The following is a 22,376-nucleotide window of genomic DNA, read 5'->3' as shown; positions in this document are numbered from 1 at the left end:
TCACTCTGTGCTTCAGTCCACTTATCGATTGCTGTTTTCATGACCCCGGGTGTCTTGAAGATACTTCTATGTCAGCAGAAGCACATTCCTTTTAATGACTGCCGGAACTCCGTTGTAGGGTCTGCCCTCTTCTCATCCGGCCCCAAATCATGTGTCCAGTTTTCCCCAAACAAACTTTGCAACAGTGAGCAGGCTTGTATGTACATCATGGCACACACACTTGGTGTATCTTAAGGTAAATTCCTAAAAAGAATTGCTGGAACAAAGAGAGTGTGAGTTTTATTTTTATTTAAGTAACTATTTATATATTGGTCTGCGTGACTAGAATTTTGATCCCTGTTTCCACAATGCTCTCTAAAAATACTGTGCAGTATACTCTTCCTGGAAGAGGATAAGGTATTTATGATCACCCCCTCCCAGCCAGGCCCTGCCCAACACTAGGCCTATTGTGTTTCCACAACGCATTTCATGGCCTCCCTCTTCTGGGTGTCTGAAGGGCGTGCAAGACTTACCCTGTCTATGGTCTCCTCCTCGCTCCTGGATAAACCAGAGAAGAAAACTGCTCACTGAGACACTAGTGAGAGTGGCTGTGGCAGGCAGGGGCTCCCCTCAAGGCCCCCCAAACACCCTCAAACCTCTTCACCCCACCCCACCCCACCCCTGCCTCCCCACGCTGAGGGAAGGTAGGGTTTCAATGGAGAACAATCCCTACCTTTGTGTGCTGACTCACCTTTGCTCTTCCTGGTCCCCACCCTGGTAAACACTCACCAGTGAGGGACACTCCACCTTTTAGAGTCAGAGAGTCAGCGACCGGGCACCTTCCTCAGCATGAGGGACTGCTGTGTCTTGGTGCTACCTCCTAAATGTGAGGAACAAACCAGGCCATTATGTGGACATGGGTGGACTGCACTTTCCAGAACGTGTGCGTGAATCCATTGCTTTTTAATAAACAGAATCGTTGTTAGAAACCACATATGGAGGGAGTGCAGGGGTGGCTCGGTGTGTTAAGTGACGGACTCTTGCCTTCAGCCGCTCAGGTCATGATCTCATGGTCATAGGATCGAGCCCTGTGTCAAGCTGCTGGCTCAGCCGGAGTCTGCTTGAGGTCTTCTCCCCCTCGTGCCCACCAACTCACGCGTGCTCATGTACACTCTCATTCATAAATGAATGAATAAATGAATAAATAATATAAAGAAAGAAAGAAAGAAAGAAACCAAACATGGACCCAAGAAAGTCTGCATTCAATCCTTATTAACAGGAAATATCTCCCTTCCTCATTGTAATAACTGTCAGGGCTAAGAGTAACATTTATCATCAACTTTATTGTGATTTTCACGTTCTTTTTTTTTTTCTTAACTGGCACATCAGCAGCTATATTCCTTCCTTTGCACAGTGCTGCCATGCTCTTTAAGGACTGTAGGATGTATAATTGCTGAGTACCCCTACTTGTTTAAAATGTTCCTATTTTTAGTGTGGAAACAAAGGTTGAGTTACCTACCTGAGAAGAAGCCCACAGAAGAGAAGGAAGCTGACTCTCGTTGTGGGGATAGCCTGGTAAGCCAGGCCTTTGCGAGCTGAAGAAAATGGCCCTTCGCAGGTGGGGAAGTCCCTGTCGCTGTCCTTCCTTCTCCCAGCGCGCAAGGCAGCCAGTCCTACCCCCGCCCTCCCAGTCAGGAGTGGGAGGAAGCAGCAAAGGCGTCAAGGTTATTTGTCCCAGAAATACAGTTCATATTCTCACAGCCATAGCACAGTAGTTTGTGATCTGAAGGTCATATTCAGCCTCTGCTTCCGGGGACATTGTCTAGGATTATAAAATGATAATCACCTTCCCACAGCGCTCCCACTTGCTGCCCACCCACAGCTGTGTTCCGCAGAAGACCTCTATCTGGAAAAGGCGTGCTATGATCAAACTTGATCATCCCCTACAGAAAAACAGAAAATAGTTTTCTGTTTCACTGTGGGGAACTTTCAAGCAAGGGTGAGAGCCTGCGCATCTATGTTCAGTTTCCTAGCTTCTCTGACGAAGTTCTCACGCTGTGCTAGAACTGCCCTGCCCAGCCCTGGCCCAGCTTTCATTTACCCATGGGGTGGGTTCTGATCTTGTCCTTGATAACCCACATGGGTCATTTTTCCCCAAAGGCTCTGATTGTGCCTATACTTTCCTCTCCCACTTTACTTTCCTACCTTCCCTCTCCCACTTTACTTCATCTGAATTGTTTTTGGGGGGAGGAGGCGGGGGGGCCTGATATGGGGAAAGAGAAAGGAGAAAGGAATAGTAAGGCGGGCGTCATTAAAGATGGAGAAGTTACAATTAGAAGACCTTGGACAATTAAGTTTTTTCATTAGTGTAACAGAGATCATCATATACAGTATGGACGATGATTGTGAAGGTTGAATGAGTTCCCGAATATCATTGCCTCAGGGAAGGAGCGACAGAGAGGTGAGGTGGGGGGGGAGATATATGTGACCAAGTGGGTATAGGAGATGCGCCAAATAAAAAATAAGTCCAGTGTTTCAGTCTTTGATGCTAAGAGAAAGTGGTCATTAACAAAGATTATAGGTCTTTTTAATGATCAATTCAGTTTTGGAGACAGTCAGTCATTCTGGGGCCATCTTAAACTGAACTGTTGGAAATACCCAGGAGAGTCACCAGGGAGACCATGTGAAGAAACCATGATGTTTGAAAGGATTCATAATCATAGAGACTTGGGTTCGCGTCTTACCCTTGCTGCTTCCTAGTTAGGAAGTCTGTTTCTTTCCGCACAGCATGAGAATGTTAACCCCTCTCTTATTGAGTTGATGGCAGTAGCAGAAGGGAGCAGCCACCACAGATCAAATGGCCGATTGCTTTGCTTGTGGTAAGCGCTCCGTCTTACGATTGGTTCCTTATCCTTTTATAGAGAGAGGTCTGAAGACACACGTGGGACTCTGGTGTCCGCAGATATTTGAGACCATGAGTCCGTGAACTCCACAAGGAGGCCCTGTTTTCATGAGGAATAACTGCCATTAGAAGGAGGACAGTGGGCCAGACGGGTATATCTCACTCTACCGTGAGACAGAGAAAAGACAGTCAGATTGGATACCAAGACCAACCTGGGTCACCTTGAGAAGCCAGTTTCTGTGGCTCGGTACCAACATAGACACTGTGACACAGAGCACCTCCATTTCTTGTCCTTCGCAGACATTAAATAACAGCTTGTTGATACCCTTCTGTTTTATTAAACTGTGCTTACATTTTCAAAGAGGAAATAATATTTTTGATCTCGTAAGTAGATGGATATTTATCGGGGTTAAAAACAAGCACACACACCTCCTGGTTAGGTCTCTGTGGCCTCAGTTTTTGATGAAGAATAATTTTTTGTGAGTGCCCAGAGAATAATCAAGAAAAGAAGGGAGGACGGGAGGGGAGGAGTTGCGGGGAAACTTTATCTGTTTGGAAGTAGACGGTGGACCTTGGATTGCGACCGAGTGAGTCCTGTGCAGCCAGTGCTTTTTCCCTCTTTCTGCTTTGCCACAAGAGGAAGTAGGTGTGGTGAGGTCTGGGATAGTTTTGTAGAACTGATGCTGCTTGTGGTTCTGTGGAAGCCAAATATATCATATAAAGAGTCCCTGTGCAAGGCAGCATGGGTGGCAAGCCTTCCAGAACCCTTTTCTTTTTTTTTTTTTTAAAGATTTTATTTATTTACTTGACAGAGAGCACAAGTAGGCAGAGAGGCGGGCGGTGGGGGGTGGGAAGCAGGCTCCCCGCTGAGCAGAGAGCCCGATGCGGGGCTCGATCCCAGGACCCTGGGATCATGACCTGAGCCGATGGCAGAGGCTTAACCCACTGAGCCACCCAGGCGCCCCCAGAACCCTTTTCTGGAGCGCGAGCCCATGGCACTGGTATGCCTTCCCTATGGTAACTCTTTCCTGCCTGGTTTTTAAAAACTGCTTTTCCCAGAGCCCCTTAGAATGGATCTTATAAAGGACCCATGTCTCCTACTGAGAAAACATTACATAACTTTTCCAAAGCGAGATTTAGAGTGGTATTTATCTTGTTTCCTTCCACTTCCCCTTTCTCTCGAAAAACCTCCTTGGGACCTTTTCTCATCCTAGTTTATATGTCTGAGCGTGTGGCCTTTTTAGATATCCTTATTACCCTTATTCAGAAATTTTCTCTCTTTTATCCAAACCCCCCAAAACAGTGAGCTCCCGGGAAGGGGGCAGGAGCCGAGTCTCACTCAGGTCAGTGCCCACCACACTTGCGCAGCACGCGACATCTCCAGTAGGATGCACGAAGAGAGTGAGGGGAAGGGAGGATCTTCTAATATCTTGTCATATTCATTTGCCATTATCTCATACGTATCAGATTGTTGCCCCAGTGAGTCTAGATTATAATGACTGTCCCTCCTTGACTCATCTTTTCTGGCAAATTCAAAATATTTTAGATCCACTTCAAATGGCACCTTCTCCAGGAGGTTGGTTCTGTCTTCCCTAGAACAAAGAAGTCTTCAGCACCCCTGGGACACCCATTTTACATGTGTTTACATACTGACTGTTGCTGATGCATGTGCTACTTCTGTCAATACCGAGGTGTCCTTTAGTGGACATGAGTTCCTCAAGGGCAGCCACCAGGGTGCTCCCAGCTGCCTCTAACTCCGGAACTTGGCACATAGCATAACTTGCAGGGATCCCACTGCAGATGTGCCAAGTGAAAGGGAGTCCTGCAGGCCAAGGGTGTTGAGAGGCCGCTTCTGGTGTTAGGTCATAAATCCAGTGAGCAGACAAGGGCTACAGTTTCATCTCTCCAAAGAGGCCATGAGGCTGGATGAGGTCCTCCTGTCCACGGCACCTTCTGTAATCCCACTTAGGTTGTCTTGTTCATTTCCTTGTTAATAGAGCAGTGATCAGCCATCAAAATGTACCTTATCTTTTGAATCTGGAAGGCCAGTATTAACGTTGACCATGGAAGCTTATGGAGGGAAAATAATTTGGATGGCTTGAGAAATTAGGCTCATGTGACCTAACCATTGTGTGATACATACTATTTCTGCTTCTGAGTTCTGTCATATAATTTGCAAAATAAATGTAGAAAGTTTCTGTTTTATCGCCTATTGTACTGTTAATTCTACAAAACAATAAGGTTGAAGGAATTATTGGAGACAGTTGCTCATTTTTTTTTAATAATTTTTTTTAAGATCTTATTTATTTGACAGAGAGAGATCAGAAGTAGGCAGAGCAGCAGGCAGAGAGAGAAGGGGAAGCAGGCTCCCCGCTGAGCAGAGAGCCCGATGTGGGGCTCGATCCCAGGACCCTGAGATCATGACCTGAGCCGAAGGCAGAGGCTTAACCCACTGAGCCACCCAGGTGCCCCCAGTTGCTCATTTTTTTAAAATATTTTATTCATTTGAGAGAGAGAGAGAGAGCACGACTGGGGTGAGGGGCAGAGGGAGAAGCAGACTCCATCCAGGCACGGGACTCTATCCTGGGCCCCCAGGATCATGATCTGAGCTGAAGACAAATGCTTAAGGGACTGAGCCACCCAGGGGTCCTGACCATTGATCATTTATTGTGTTATACTCAAGATACTCTTCAGTACTTTATATATGTTATCTTAGTTAATCCTTAAAGGAACTCCATAAAGTGGGTCTTAATTTCTCCTCTTTTACAAATGAGAGAAGAGCAGCTTAAGTGACACAGTGAGCCTGTGTAACTTTTCCTCCCTTCTCTTAATTCATAGGTGGCAAAGCTGAAATTTAAATCCAGATTTGTTAATAACAAAATCTTTGTTCTGCTCATTCTGCAGCATTTGATGTAAGGAATATTTGGGAGCTTAGTGGCTTTTTTTCCCCTACCAGGGGAAAATAAAGCATCCTAATTATTGTGCGTTTTCTGTTCACAGGGAAGCAAAGGTGCCTACCGGTACCACTGGCAAAGCCACAATGTTAAGCACAGCGGCGTGGATGACATGGTCCTGCTCTCCAAGATCACAGAGAACGCCATCGTGGAGAATCTGAAGAAGAGATACATGGATGACTACATTTTTGTATCCTTTATTAGTTTCTGTGGACTTTTCTAAGTAAGACGACCATACCCACGGTAAAATGCGACGTGTTCCTAGCATGAGAAGATCCACCTGAAATTCTGAACTTGACACTATGCACTCAAGTTCTTTTCACTGTTTCGGAACATGGTTTTGTGCTTTTCTGTCCTCTTTGTTAAGGTTGTGGGAAGGGCAAAGATGATGCTAAATTATTTTCCTGGCATTTCACAAAATCAAGAACCAGCCAGTATTCATCTGTTTGGATCAATGGCACTGTAGCTTTGACGTGCTTTAGCTACGCACGTGGGGTCTAAAACCTCTGCTCTTCCTAAGGGAAAAGTCCTGATCTGCAGAGAATTCTGTCGATAGAGCTCCCTAATTGCAAAGCAGACAGTTAAGTCCGGACCTAAAAGGTTTCCAAAAGATTGCCTCATGCAAAAAATATGCAATTTTGCCAGTTTTTCTGCATTCTTATGTTTACTAAAGGAAACATGAGACGTGAAGATCAACTATTGAAAATGCCTGACATTCTTGAGTTGTTCTTTATGTTTAAATTTTAGCTTGCCAGATGCCGTTTTTTACAGGGCTTTCAAAAATTCAGAATGGAAATTTGATTCAAATGTGTGTTGACTTCATTATAAACAGAGAACTGTGATATTTGCTTAAGTTCCTACAGGATTCAGTTTTGTTTGGTACAACTATATAAAGATCTCTTAGTGGAATTATTGTAGAGTTTTAGATATGCAAAGATCTGTGCGAATCTATATTGCTGTACCAGGAGGTTTAACTGTGATGCTCTTGGTAATTTCGGAAGGCACAGTGTCTCGGAGGACCATTAAAGGTAGAGTCTTTGCAGCTGGTGTTGCATACACTTTAGGTCTTAACCCCAAAAGCTTGAAGAGGTCTAGTTTTCACATCTGTAGCTTCTGTTTGTTATTCATACCACTCATTTGACTATTAGTTAAAAGCACCCATATGTATACAACAATATTTTTGCAGGGAATGCCTTTCTCTTCATTGGTGAGTGGGGAGTTCAACATACCAGGATGGACCAATACATATATTAGTAATGCTAATTAGTAATACTAATTAACAGAATTATTCTAAGACACTTGGATGGTTCAGACCAATACTGTGCTATTTCTTAGTGACCACAGAAAATTTTATCAAATCTCTCGGTAGTTAAACACCTAAACCCCTGTTTTGAAGCATTAACAGATATATTTGGACTTGTTAACTACATTAATAATAGCGTCTTGATTGGGGGTGGTGGCCTACCACCTGCAAATGAAATCTGCCCACTGTGCATTTTATACCCAAGGTTTTATTGAAATATAGCCGTACTCACTCTTTATTTGTTGTTAATGCCTGCTTGCAATCTACAAAGGCCAGGGTGAGTAGTTGCCACACAACCATTGGACCTAAAATAATTATAAGGCCCTTTACAGAAAACTTTTGCTGACTCCTATTTTAGTATATGTGCTGCCAAAACGAGCACTCTTGCTGACTGCTAGGTACCTGTGCAGAACTTCCTTTTAGTTTAGTTGTATGGAAGCAGTTGTATCAAGTGCTTAAGTTTTCCTTTTATTTGGTCAAAAAATTTGGAACGTGCTCACTTTAACGTGGGCTTATCATCATGAAAACATGTTAATCACTTTAATGTGCAAGTCCCGTGGCACAGGGGAACTGGCAGGGGCTGGGTACAGGCTGTGAATCTGGACTGCCTGGCTTCCAGCCTTACTCTGCACGGGCTTGCTGACCTCCTGCAGGGTTTGTGATCTGTGTGGCTTGATTTCCTCACGTGTAAAATGGGAATGATATTGAAATCTCCTGCATGAGGCTGTTGTAAGGTTAAATGAAATTATGAATGCAGTGAGTAACAGTAAGCATTACTTATTATTATCGTACACTAAGGCAAGTATAGAAGTTCCTTCCGCATTTCTGGGTTATGTTCCAGAAATTCAATTTTAAAGTTACTTATTGAAAATTCAAATGCATTTTACCATGGAAACTGTTTTAAATGGAGGATTGGTTTATTGACGAGCCCATAAAAGGTGAATTTCCACTGAATACAGTTGAACAAATTATTTATTGGAATGTTCTTAGAACTTGGGCTCAGCTTGTTATGTTATTTACATAGAAACATGGTTTTTGAAAGCTGGGTAAGCAAAAAATGCTAGTGGTTGGCAACAGCCAGCCCATCGTCAAGGTGGACAGACTCAGTTCTCCCTATAAAGATAGTTTACCCCCTAAAACTAGGGACTTTCTTTCATACATCTTCTTAAAAAACACGAACTCTTTAAAGCAGTATGTGTTCATTTGACATGATTTATAAAATGCAGTCAACCAGAAAGGAGAACACTAACATCACCTACAATCCCACCATAACCTCTTGGTGTATATTTTTCAATATAACTGCATATAGACATGCATATATAAATATAAATAACAAATATAAATACATATATATTGGGAGGTCTTTCTTATTAATTTTAACAAAAACGGCCTCATCTTGCCTCAGACAGTTTTAAGTTGCATGCATAATTCTTCACATCATTCATTGTATTAAGTATTCATTGGAAATCTGTTGACTATCAAGATTTGCTTTTTATATTCAGACTGCAGAATTTTTAAATGACTCACACAGAGGGTGCTGATTACCAGCCTTTGAATTATTGCCTTTGAATCAATGGCTGACTAATCGTGTGTTCTACCAAGGAAATGAGTTAGTTGACCACTAATGGCCTCTTGTTTTAGAGATCTCTACCCACTCAGTACACGAGAACCTCAGCATCCGCATGCTTTCCATCAAGAACACAGAGCAGCGTTCAGCTTTGAGGAAGCTCGACGATTCCTTTGGATATTTATGAAATAATACCAAAGGTCTAACTGCAGATCTTTGCCTCTGTTAAGTGATAAAAGCCTCCTTCATCCAGTCAGTGCTATAGGAATATTATTATGATGGAGTAAGATTATTTTAAACAAGAGAATTTTTTCCCTCTCACTCCTAAGCTCAGTAGTTAAGGCAAGAAGAGATTCGATTTCCTATTAAGTTATGAGATTGCTTATGGTACCTCTTCTACATCGAATACCAGCACATTGTTTCATATTGAAGGTCCCATTTGGAGCAATCAATTGTTAATGCATCCAGGCTGAATGCACATTTCTTTGTTCTACATTAGGGGAAAAAAATCTGCTTAGAAAATGCTAACACTGTTTACCAATAAAGCCCTGTAATTTTCAGCTATTTATCCTAAGACAAGGAAGGTTTAATTTACCATCCGTTTTTTTTCCTGAATGTTGCCACACTTCTTAAAATTACATTCTAAAATACATGAGGAAAACAGTGCCGTTTTCTCTTGTGCTTGGCCAGACATCCTTTATAGCCACTTTGCCGACGAAAATAGTTCCTGTGCAGAGCATTTCATGCTCATTTGGTCCAACTTTCTCCCAACTTGTTTTTACTCAAAGACCACGCTCAAGTGTGTTTGGCATTTTCAGCCCTTGAATTAGTTGAGGCTCTTGGGCCAGAGCAGCCAGAGCCCAAGGCCGTGCAGTAGTTCCAAGTGAGGCTTGGCCCTTGGCAGTCCATTCAGGTGGAGCGGGCGGCATGCTGGAGGGACATGTTGGTCTGGTGGCTGGAGCCCGGGGCTAAGGTCCTGCTCGACTGGTGTCCCCATATGTGTCTTCAGGCAAGTCCCCTCACGTCCCCGTTCCTCCTCAGTGATAAATCCAGGGAAGTCACCTAGATCAGTTGGGGGAATTCACCGACTGTTTAAAAAAATTTTTTAGGTTAAGCTCAACTCTGCCTGTTAAGACCATAGAAGTTGTACTGCCATCACATTTCATAAAAGGAAGAATATTCTAATACCCTGAAAGTAGAAAGGAAATAATCTAAGACTAAAGGATGGTCCTTTATATTGAATACATTGAGCTTTATGGAAAATTCAGGGCGTGTTTCTTTTTTTGTCATCGTCGCTGCAGAACAATGAAAACTCATAAATCCACCACCAGCTTTTGAGAACCAATCAGTGAACGTTCTGTTGGGTCTCTTCCATCTCATATATTCTGTTAGACAGACGGCATGTATTTTGTTTTTGTCTGGTTAGTGCATGTATGTGTGTGTGTGTTTATGTGTGTTTGTGTATCATAGCCTCATATCTCCATACATTCTGAAAATTAACCTTGGGCCACACCTTAACAGCCAAAGGTTACGTGGGTAGAGACAGTTTACGTTCCGATTATGCCTGAGCCGCTTTTTCCAAAGGCACACCTGAATTATGTAGTAGGGAGTGGGAGTGAGTTGTCTGGGAAATAACCCAACCCAGCAGGAGACATGGGTCTCAGAAAGTAGCTGAGATCTCTGCAGACACAGCCAGGTGAAAAACCGGGCAGGCTGTTGGATAAACCATTAGGCCAGATTCACACCTGAAATAATTAAACTATATTTGTTTTCTTCAGATTCTAAACTAATCTCTTTTCTCAGATCTTCTGACTTAGGGAAGTGTGTAGCTGCTTAGCACAGACCCAAGCCACATTATTCTTCTCAAACCAAACTTTATTTTTCAGGAATCCTCCCAAATTATACTGAGTTTGAGAGCCTTACTGGGAGGTTGAGGAAATAGCTATAATTTTCTCTCCTCTCCTGAATCACTAATTCAGGATTGGCCTAGAATAATCTGAAAGAGGTTTCTTCTCTGTCTTCTTAAGAGGCCTTTACCCAAATTTATGTAGATGACTTAGTGAAAATCAAGACTTTCTGTTTTTAAAGATTTTATTTATTTATTTGACAGAGAGATCACAAGTAGGCAGAGCGGCAGGCAGAGTGGGAGGGGAAGCAGGCTCCCTGTTGAGCAGAGAGCCCGATAGGGGGCTCGATCCCAGGACCCTGAGATCATGACCTAAGCCAAAGGCAGAGGCTTAACCCACTGAGCCACCCAGGTGCCCCGAAAACCAAGACTTTCTAAGATGTTTTTTGACAAAACAGATTATTAATAGTAAAAAAATAAAAATAAAGTATGGTTTCCTACTAGAGCTCTCATGCAGCCCAGTCCATGTTTATCCAGTAGCTGAGGGCTTGGTGGGTAGGAAAGGGTTGGTGCGGAGCTCATGCCTGTGGCTCATGTCCTCAGGCAGCTTGTTCTTCTCCATGTGCAATGCTGATTTCTCTAGAACAGTGGCATTCACAGCATTTCCTTTACAACTAAGGGAAGGCACACCCCACCTCCTCCATGGAAAGATGGAACTTGGCCAGGTGTGTTTAGATCTGACAATAAGTGGACCCCTAGACTTCTCCCCTTCTACCATGAGGAAGGTCACAGCATTGCTGTATTTCTTGAAGACTGGGTTTACCATAAGAATCACTGTATTTCAAACGTAGTGATCCAAAGGGGCACGTGCACCCGAAGTTTATAGCAGCAATGTCCACAATAGCCAAACTATGGAAAGAACCTAGATGTCCATCAACAGATGAATGGATAAAGAAGATGTGGTATATATACACAATGGAATACTATGCAGCCATCAAAAGAAATGAAATCTTGCCATTTGCGACGACATGGATGGAACTAGAGGGTATTATGCTTAGCGAAATAAGTCAATTGGAGAAAGACAACTGTCATATGATCTCCCTGATATGAGGAAGTGGAGATGCAATGTGGGAGGTTTGGGGGGTAGGAAAAGAATAAATGAAACAAGATGGGATTGGGAGGGAAACAAACCATAAGAGACTCTTAATCTCACAGAACAAACTGAGGGTTGCTGGGGGGAGGGGAGTGGGGAGAGGGTGGTGGGGTTATGGACATTGCGGGGGGGTGTGCTGTGGTGAGTGCTGTGAAGTGTGTAAACCTGGCGATTCACAGACCTTTACCCCTGGGGCTAAAAATACATTATATGTTTATTAAAAAATTAAAAAATATATTTTTAAAATAAATAAATAATTAATTAATTGGGTGGGGGGGAGAAGAATCACTGTATTTGTTTAGCATGAGAGTCAGAACGAGAGCCAGACCGTATTCATTAAGTTTTGATTTGGTCCCTATCATGTGAAAGAGGATACTGAAAAAAAATCAACTAAGGGTTATAGAATTTGAGTCACCAAAGAATCACAGAATCTAAAATATAAGAGGTAAAAGATCTCTAATTGAGCCCCTGACCACCCTGTACGAAATCCTCGTGCTGCCAATTCAGGATGGCCAGATAGAATGCAGAATGCCTGGTTAAATTTGAATTTCAGATAAACACCAAATTGCTTTTTTAGTATAAGTGCGTCCTGAGTATTGCTTGGGGCATACCTATTTGGGGGGGGTGGGGCGAAAATCTCTCTCTCTATATATATATATATGAAACAGATTATTTATTGTTTATCTGAACTTCAAATTTAACAGGCCATTTTGTATTTCATTTGATAAATCTTGGTAACACTACCAGTAACGATAACAATATTAGTAATAACAACAATACTTGCTAACTTAGAAAGACATTATAGCTTGTGGCTTAAGAGCAGACTCTAGAACCAGACTGCCCCAGTTTGGTTTGAATCCTAGCCCTGCTACTTACTAGTTGTGACATGGAGCGAGTTTTGTTGTTGTTGTTGTTAATTTTTTAATTTTTTTTCTAAGCAGCTTTTAAAAATTTCTCTATGCCTCAGTTTCCTCATAGTAAAACAGGAATAAAAGGGTAATAGGGTTGTCATTAGGAACTTAATTTGTACCCCATAAATGTGTTTGTCTCCGATCAGTGGTCGTATGACCAACACTAGCAGAGTCTTGGCTACAGCATTATGGCTGTTTCTTATCTGCTTAATAATTTTTAATGATAAATTTATTCGTTCTAAATTTTGCCTCAAAAAATAAGTGCTTACTTTGGCAGCACATATAGTAAAAAGTAAGCAGAGCACTTCTAATCTGTCGTTGGCCTCACCTGACTTTGGCTCTTGAGCTGGGCCATTCTTGTGATTCTTCACTGATTTTCAGTTAGGATTCCCCAGGTCACGGGCATTTGCTCTTAGTGTCCTTGGTTGAACTGCCGTGAACTGCCCCCAGGTTAACGCCGGGTGCGTCTGGCTGTGCTCTTCCAATGGCCCTTTTCTCCTCAACTGCTCTTCCCCGTGCAGCCCTTCCAAGTCTGATGATTGTTCTGGTCCACCAAAAGAGAAGCAGAATAGCCACCAGATCATTCCATGTTTTCACCTTCTTTATAAATACTAATTTTCAGTTATTACCTGACTCATCCCACACTTGACTCATTTGTGTTCAATAATACCAAAGCCGTGTCTCCAAGATGCTAACATGGGACACAACCAGCATCTCAAAGGATACGGATTAAGGAAATTGCTGAACCTTCTATACTGTTGATTTAATCCTCGTAATAAGTCTATCAAGTAGGTGGTATCCCATCATCCATTAGCCACAGCTTAGAGACGTGACTTGCCCAAGGTCAGAGTCAAACTGAGCTTGGGTAAAGTAGGCATTCTGACTGGTTTCCCTTGCCGCTCTATTTGACACCCAGGTCCTTGATAAAAATATATAAATGTCCCCTTGGGGGAGGAAATGTCACAGCTTTACATCTTTCACTTCAGATTTTCCAAACATTTCAAAATCCTTGATTAAAAGAAATGACTTTGAGTATGTGTATTTTGTTGTGTTTGTTGTTTTCTCTCTCTCTCTCTCTCTTTTTTTTAAGATTTTATTTTATTTATTTGACAGACAGAGATCACAAGTAGGCAGAGGCAGGCAGAGAGAGAGAGGAAGGGAAGCAGGCTCCCTGCTGAGCAGAGAGCCCGATGCGGGGCTCGATCCCAGGACCGTGGGATCATGACCCCAGCCGAAGGCAGAGGCTTCTCTCTCTCTTTTTAAATACTTGTTTTTCCTCTATGAAGGGAGGGGGTTTAACACTTCTATCTGTTTAGTTCACCACTGTATCCCCAGCATCCAGAACTGTGCCTGGTATGTTGTGGACACCCCATTCAAGCTAGTCGATTACTGAATAAGTGGAGACTTTTTTATGTTATAATAATACTTCATCTATCAGGGTATATTAAAATGTGTTTATAAAACAGTTAAGACTTGGTATAAATGCTTTCTCTTCTGATTAGCTTTGCTGGATTCCCCATGCAGAAATAATACCTTCTTCCCCTACACCTGATCTGTGTGGGTTTATGATTTTCTGCTCCAAATAATGTCTTACAGATATAACTCAGTTCCCCATAGCTTCTAAGGAGTAAGACTGTTCAGTTCGTCTTGTATCCCTCTGTTTGTTAAATGAGTAAGTGAGTACCTTTTTAGTCTACCTAAAAGATACAGAAGTTTGCAGGAAAAAATGGTATTTGAGCAAAGGAATGATAACTGCTCTTTTCACTCCTAGGTCAGTTCTGTTTTGTGTTTTCTTAGCCGTACATGTCACCAGTCTTAAAAGGATGTGCTTCAGATCATTTAAAATAATGATTTCTTTTTGGAGCACCTTGGTAATTAAGCTCATTACTCTTCCTGGAGAGGAACAAAACCTGAGCCAGTTGGTAATTGCTCTTGTCTTTATTTGTAATCTTTTAGAAAACAAGTATCTAAGCTTTTTGTTTGAACAGTCATTATGAATTCTTGATAACATCTGGTTACTTAATTTAAAAAATGTGTAGCTATGAAGATTAATGGTGGACCTTAACTGGATATAAATTCAGACATACATAGGATCCGTATTAATCTCAGTCAACCCTTTCAAGCAGATGCCGTATTTTGGGGAAAAGGAAATTGAAATGTACCAAGGAGCGGTAAGTTCTATGCCACATAAATTACTGTAGTGTTTGGGGCTTTTATGATGCACAAGTAATTTTTCTTGAAGTTGGCAATACATTTGCATTTTCTTACTGTGAATGATTTATTGGGGAAGCTCAAGTGGGTGACATCGTTTGTTTTTTAATGATGTGCTGCTCTAAAAAGCATAGGACTATCTAATATAGGAATATTGTACAAAATTAGTCAAATAGGATGTAAGACCTACAGTTTGGTGGGGGAGGCGGGGCTCCCTCCTTCCACACAGGCCACAGAATTCTAAGGACTGAAAAATCAGTTAACAGGTAAAAGAATAAATAGGGTGATGAGAACCATTCCCTCCAAATCAGAACCTTAGCTATGGCTCTGCATGGAACCTGAAAAATGAATCTTTTCGTGACTTCTTTATTAATGTGACTCTGGTCCCTATTCAGATCCAGCTCTGTAGCCATTTCAGCTGTCTGGTAAAAACAGAAACTGTAAATCTGATGACTGTATTTCCTGACATCCCCAGGCCACCCCTTCCCTGCCTCTTTCCCCTTCTCTCCTCTGCAGCAGAAGCACGAGAGCATTCATTAATCCTGACCCCTGGAAAACAAACAAAAGAGAGCCCACACAAATTCATCAGTTGAAGTGGAGGGCAATTTACCCAGAGCAAGAGCCCAGCCCATTGTTGCCAGATGAATGGTGCTGGTAGCTGGAGCCCAAGGAGGCTGCCACGCGAAAGACCTTTGATAATGCTGCCTTTATGGGAGCCCGGCACAAGGGACACACTGTCAGCAGAGGCTGGGCCCTGCCCTGGCGCCCTGAGCAGTGGGCCTCCCAGAGCAGCAGGCTCGGAGCTGGCTCGGCGTTCTCAATGATGGCCACGACCAAAGCAGGGTGGCTGGGAGTGCTGTGCATTCATGTCGTTTCTCTCCCGTCCTCTGAAAACTGTTGTTATGCAAGTCCCTTTTGGACCCTTTATCTCTTAAAAACTTCTCTTTAAAGAAATGCCCTGGACTTTTTTTTTTTTTTTTAAGATTTTATTTATTTATTTGACAGATAGAGATCACAAGTAGGCTGAGAAGCAGGCAGAGAGAGAGAGAGGAGGAAGCAGGCTCCCTGCCAAGCAGAGAGCCCGATGTGGGCCTCGATCCCAGGACCCTGGGATCATGATCTGAGTCGAAGGCAGATCATGAGCCACCCAGGCGCCCCGCCCCGGACTTTTAAAAGATATATTTATTCTTAGCTGCTGATGCTAAGAGTGTTGTAAAATCGGTGTTTGCTGAATGCTAGGTACTGTGTTCCACCACCACAGTCATTAAACAGCCCTGGGTGCTGACTGTGTGTTACCGTCCAGCCCCATTTCACAGATGAGGAGAGTAAGGCTCAGAGAAGTTAAGTACGCAGCTCTGTTGACTGTAGGACAATATTATTCCTACTTGAGAGCTGGGACCAGGGTAGGGTGACAGAGTCCAAATGTCTTCTCACTGTATCTGCCATGCCCTTCCCTCTCTGATGTGAGTTAGCCTTAAATGTAAGGCAACTTCTTTCTTCAGATTCATAGCACATGAACTATTTTTCTTTTTAGTAATTTTTGAGGTACTGATGTTAAATCTCAAGAAGCTGAGGAAAGTGGGGGGCTAAATCGTCCTGACACAGTGAATTTACTGGTGGATTTGTATTCAGGCGTAGCTCATAGCTAAGCTAGCCCATGAGTCTAAAGCCTCAGGAGGATATCTTGGTGTGGTAGGATTTTTTTTGTTTTTCCTGCCCAATGAGGTGAAACAAACTGGTCAAATCAGTTTATCCCTTTAAAGAACTACTACACCTCTTGCCCTCTTCTTAGGGAAAATGTTTGGGTTTTCTCCTCATTCATAGATGGTGTCACTTCATTTCTTCTGGGCTGCCAGCATCTCCAACTTAACTCTTAGAAAAAAGTTATGTAGGACTTCAGAATTCCAGAAAAAGTCAGATCCAAGTTTTTAGTAGGCCTCTCGTAAGACCTGTTGCCCGGATGTCTTCAGAAACATTTAGAAATGGAATGTGATCGGCCGAGGCGTGTTGGGAGGAAGGGTGTGGTGCCAGAGTTACCTGAAGACATCTTCCCATCTGAAGGCTGAATCACACCCTTGCTGACGGAGGAGTCCTTTCCGGTCCTCTCTTCATTTCTTAAGTGTAACTCCTGAGGACCTAGGCAAGCTTATGAATTCTGTGTTATACAAGCCTTCAGATTGGAACTGTACAGGGGCAAATCCATTGTTAAGACCAAGAAAAGAAATGTGACATGTCACTCTCCCTGACCGTGGTTTTGCTTTTGTTTTTTTTTGCTTCTCTAGGCACAGTATGAAAACCCACCACATATCTATGCTCTTGCAGATAATATGTTCAGAAACATGATCATTGACAGAGAGAACCAGTGTGTCATCATCAGGTATGGGAAAGAGCCTTCTTCGGAGTAGAAGGCATGAGACCCTGGTAGAGTTCACGTTCACAGTCAAGGAACGCTGTTTTTTTTCTATAGGTGCTGGGGTCGGAAGCTGATTGACGTATCCAAGAAACAAGCAGGCCGTCTGCTTTGTCTTGGTTTATTTTATAACTCCAAATTGTAAAAGATTTTGCTTCCCTGGGGTTGTGGTTTATACTTCTGTCATGGAGGGCATTAAGCCTCGAGGGCACATAGTGCTAGCCTGCCTGAATTAACGTCATAAAATATCTCCCCTCCCACTTGACCGTGGCTTCACTCTGAAGTGGAGATCTTTTATGTCAGGAGTACACTAAGTGTGCTTCTCTATATTGTCAGCTGGAGTCCTTTTCCCTAGGTCCCTCTTTTTCCTTTCCTTAATAATTTAGTAGTTCAAGTTCAGACTTTTTCAGTATCCTTTGTCTTTTGCTTTTAATCTACTGAGGGCATCCCTGGCAAACACCAGGCTTAGGTGTCCATGGCTGCATCTCAGAATACTTCCGACCTGAGCCAACTCTGAGTCTTTGCTGGGTTTAAGTGATTTCACGATTTTGTTTATTATTATGAACATTTTCAAACATATGGAAAACAGAAGCATCCATATTCCCATCACTTAGAACTTGACGGCTATTAACATTCTGTCATATTTGCATTCCTCTTTTTAGATCTTCCGTTTTTTTAACTGAAGCGCTTTTGAAGAATTTTAAGCTCTGGATGTTTACAAACAAAGATGAGAAAGAGAATTATAATTATATATCCATATATATATATAATATATATTATAATATGCTCCCGTGGATCTGTTTCTAAGCTTGTGCAGATCTTACTCTCTTGGCCAATGCTCTGGTCCTTCTATCCTGCCCCTACTTGGTTATTTAAAGCAAATCCCAGGTTGAGAATCATTTCACTTTGTCACTGAATTAGGATGTGCCTCTCAACAATCGTTCTTACCATACCTGAAAAATGAATAATCCTTTTAAAGTTACCTAGTGTTACCCGTATCTGAATTCCATGTCTTGTTTTCACTCGGGCTCCCAACAAGGCTCACACAGAGCCCTTGGATGTTTGTGTCTCAGGTCTCCTAATCATTAATTATTTTCTCTGATTCTTTTTGTTTACTTGGCTCTTGTTTGTTAAGAAAAAGTTATTTGTCCTGCAGAATTTTCCACAGTCTGGGATTAGCTGGTTATGTACTGTGTAACATTGCACTGTCCCCTGGATTTCCTGTAAAATTGTCATTAGATCTAAAAGTTTAATCAGGTTTGGATTTACTATTTTGGCAAAATGTTTCGTCCATGATGCTGTGCACTTAGGGTTTGTTGGCCTCTTGGTGTGCTGTTCAGACAACCAGTGGGTCCGTCCAATATAAATTCTCATTTCATGTCATGGTTTAGTTAGTGGTTGAAAAATAGTTGTTTTCTAATTCTGTCATTCCTTCTACATTTATTACTTGGAATTCTTTTACTGGGTTACTTAAAATACGATTTATGTGGGGGAAATTAGATATAAGGCTTGATTTGTTGTCTTTATTTACCAACTTTTGAAGCAATGAGTTGATGCCCTAGCAACCTCCCAGAGTAAACTGGTTTTTTTTTGGTTTTTTTTTTTTTTCCCAGCGTCTTTTCAAACAAATGGGTTTTAAATATGTTACCTGTTTACTTACGTGATGATTTTTCTTTGGGGTTCAAATGGTCCTGTCTTTGGCCATTGAGAGCCATTTGTATTGGCTCCTATGTCCCTTTGACGTGACCCCAATAGACTTTGATGGTTTCCTTAGTTAAGATGTCAGGCTCTTGGGGTGCCTGGGTGGCTCAGCGGGTTAAAGCCTCTGCCTTCAGCTCAGGACATGATCTCAGGGTCCTGGGATCGAGGCCCGCATCGGGCTCTCTGCTCAGCAGGGAGCCTGCTTCCTCCTCTCTCTCTGCCTGCCTCTACCTGCTTGTGATCTCTGTCTGTCAAATAAATAAATAAAATCTTTAAAAAAAAAAAAAAGATGTCAGGTTCTTAGGGTGCATGGCTGGCTTAGTGGGTGGAACATGTGGCTCTTGATCTCAGGGGTTTGAGTTCTAACCCCATGTTGGGAGTAGAGATTGCTTCAAAAAAAAAAAAAAAAAAAAGACAAAAAAAAGGTATAGGCTCTCTTGTGCATTTTCTGCTGAGCCCTGGAATCAGCCATGTCACCAAAAAGTTCATTTTACTGGGAAATGGTCCTTAGAGACTACCAGTCTAGTCACTAAGAGTGCTAAAAGGCCAAAAAAATGAACTTTTTTAAGAAAAACAAACATGAGTACATCCTGATAATTTTCAGTTCATTTTTTTTTTAATTTATTTATTTGACAGACAGAGATCACAAGCAGGCAGAGAGGCAGGCAGAGAGAGAGGGGGGAAGCAGGCTCCCCGCTGAGCAGAGAGCCCGATGCGGGGCTCGATCCCAGGACCCTGAGACTGTGACCTGAGCCGAAGGCAGAGGCTTAACCCTCTGAGCCACCCAGGTGCCCCTTTCAGTTCATTTTTAAGATTATAGGGAGGAGATGGGGGTGTGGGGTTAGGTGAGCTTGGTGATGGGCATTAAGGAGGGCACACATTGCATGGAGCACAGGGTGCGGTGTATAAACAATGAATCCTAGAACCCTGGAAATAAATAAATAAATAAATAAATAAATAAATAAAGTCAAGCTCTAGTTAAAAAAAGATTATAGGGTGTTTGGTTCTTTGATATTTATATTTGTACCCCATTTTTCTTTCTTTTTTTTTTTTTTAAAGATCTATCCATTTATTTTAGAGCCCAAATGCATGCGAGTGGGGGAGGGGCAGAGGGCGAGAATCTCAAGCAGACTCCCCGCTGAGCGTGGAACTCAACTCTGGGCTCAGTCCCACCAGCCATGAGATCCTGACCTGAGCTGAAACCAAGAGTCAGACACTTAACCAACTGAGCCACTCAGGTGCCCTGTCCCACATTTTTCTTATGCTGAAAATCTTGGTTCCTGATGACATCATCACAGTTAATTGCTTTAAACTGTGTGTGCGAAAAGTATAAATATTAATGAATAAACATATATAATAGATAAAGCAAATAAGTTTTGTTAATGCTTTAAAATAACCCAATATTATTAATAGCAATACTGAGTTCACTTTAAAATTTGTTATTCTTGGGGCACCTGGGGGGCTCAGTGGGTTAGGCCTCTGCCTTCGGCTCGGGTCATGATCTCAGGGTTCTGGGATCAAGCCCCACATCAGGCTCTCTGCTTGGCAGGGAGCCTGCTTCCTCCTCTCTCTCTGTCTGCCTCTCTGCCTACTTGTGATCTCTCTCTCTGTCAAATAAATAAATAAAATCTTTAAAAAATAATAATAAAATAAAATAAAATTTGTTATTCTTTTCGTCCATAGAATGTACAGTTAAAATATTAGGTCTTAAAAGTCACTTAAAATAATCCTTTTCTGTGTCATTTGTGCCAGCCTAACCTAACAAGTTCATTTATTTTATTTTGGATTGTAGGAGTTTACAATTTTTAATTTTAATTTTGTTTTATAATTATATAAAATATTTACATGATTCCAAAGTCAAAGCTATAAAGCAAGAACCCTGAAACCTTTCAAGGTAAATACAGATTTCAGGTATTTCAAGGTAAATATAGACTTTGTGACATTTTGCCTCTAAATACTTCTATACATATCTCTGGAAAATAAAAACATTTCCTTTCTGGGGCGCCTGGGTGGCTCAGTCGCTTAAGTGCTCTGACTCTTGGTTTAAGCTCAGGTCCTCATCTTGCGATCAGGGATCGACCCCTGCGTTGGGCTCCAAGCTGAGGGTGGAATCCAGTTCAGTTTCTCTATCCCTCTCTTTCCCTCTCTCTTAAATAAATAAATAAAATCTTAATTTTTTTTTCCCTTTCTTAGCGCCAGGACCATTATCACAACTAAATAATTAGACATAATTTAATATCATCTAAAAATAAGCAGTTCACATTCAAATTTCTCTAATTGTTACAAACATGTCCTTACCTGCCAGCTTACATCAATCAAGGAACACTGGTTGCATGTGGTCGTGAATCTCCTTTTTTTTTCATTAATTAATTTATTTGAGAGAGAGAGAGCAAGAGCGTGAGTGCACTCGAGGGTGGGGAGGGGCAGAGGCAGAGAATCTCCAGCAGACTTCCCGTGAGTGTGGAGCCTGATGTGGGGCTCGATCCCATGACCCTGAGATCGTGAGTGAGCTGAAACCAAGAGTCGCTTAACTGCCTGAGCCACCCAGGCGCCCCCCGCCTTTTTCCCCCCACAATGGTCATGAATCTTTCTTTTTTCCTTTTTTTTTTTTTTAATCCTACCATAGTTTCCCTACTCTCACCATTGTATTTTCATGGTGTTGACTTGGTGAAGAGAAAGATCCCGTTTCCGTGTAGACACACCTTCTAGATTTGTCTAATTGCTCCCTGATGGTCTCGTTACACTAATTCCTTTGACTGGCTTTTCTGTAAATTGGAAGTTAGATCTACATACTTAATTAGATGCAGGTCAAGCCCCTTTGGAAGGGATTCTTAGGTGCTGATGAGTTATTGCTTAGGAGGAAATGCTTCTGTGTAACCCCAGGTGGAGGTCACTGACCAGTGGATTAGGTGGGAGGCATTTTCTTGACTGGAACTGAAGGAGCGAATATAGGGTGAGTTTTCTGACTCAGTCCTGTGCCCTTTGTCCTTCCTTCCGGGTCTCTAATGAGATGAGAAAGAAGGGAATGGTCTTGTTTCCTGAGCTTCACGAGTCTGGAAGCCGCTTGAGGAACCCAGCCCAAATGTCGCCCACTCAAAATCCCCCTTGCCATCGCTGCCGGTGCATGGGCACGGAAGTGGGATATGTTCCTTTTCTAGAATCCTGCAGCTGTTCACGTGACAAAGACTTGAAGGCTTGCTCCAAGGGTTTCTGGGGTGTCGGGTACCTTCAGGAGAAGGTAGAACAGATTTCTGCTCTGGCTCCTGAACTAACTACCCAGACTTGGGCCACACTTCACAGGTTAAGGCACAGTCCTGCGGAAGGCCGCTTGCCCTTCAGACACCAGCTGCAAGTTTGGGGGTCCCCAGGGCACCCTCACTTCTGGCCAGCTGGATCCAAGTTCAGGGGTTCCCACCACCACTTTGAGTTCAATAATTTA

At 42.5% G+C, this 22,376-nt stretch overlaps 1 protein-coding gene across 1 annotated transcript in view; it reads left to right on the top strand.

Moving 5' to 3' along the window:
• Positions 1–22,376, top strand: part of MYO1E (myosin IE) — a 194,131-nt gene that overhangs the window by 74,274 nt on the left and 97,481 nt on the right. Inside the window, exons 2-4 of the mRNA XM_080807694.1 lie at positions 5,882–6,025; positions 14,697–14,786; positions 17,109–17,203. Of these exons, the coding sequence (XP_080663820.1) occupies positions 5,882–6,025; positions 14,697–14,786; positions 17,109–17,203 (329 nt within the window). The remainder of the gene's footprint in view (positions 1–5,881; positions 6,026–14,696; positions 14,787–17,108; positions 17,204–22,376) is intronic.

Source organism: Martes martes, assembly GCF_963455335.1.
Source record: "Martes martes genome assembly, chromosome: 7".
Classification (NCBI taxonomy): domain Eukaryota; kingdom Metazoa; phylum Chordata; class Mammalia; order Carnivora; family Mustelidae; genus Martes; species Martes martes.
The sequence above is the reverse complement of the archived record's forward strand: the minus strand, read 5'-3'. Positions and strand labels throughout refer to the sequence as shown.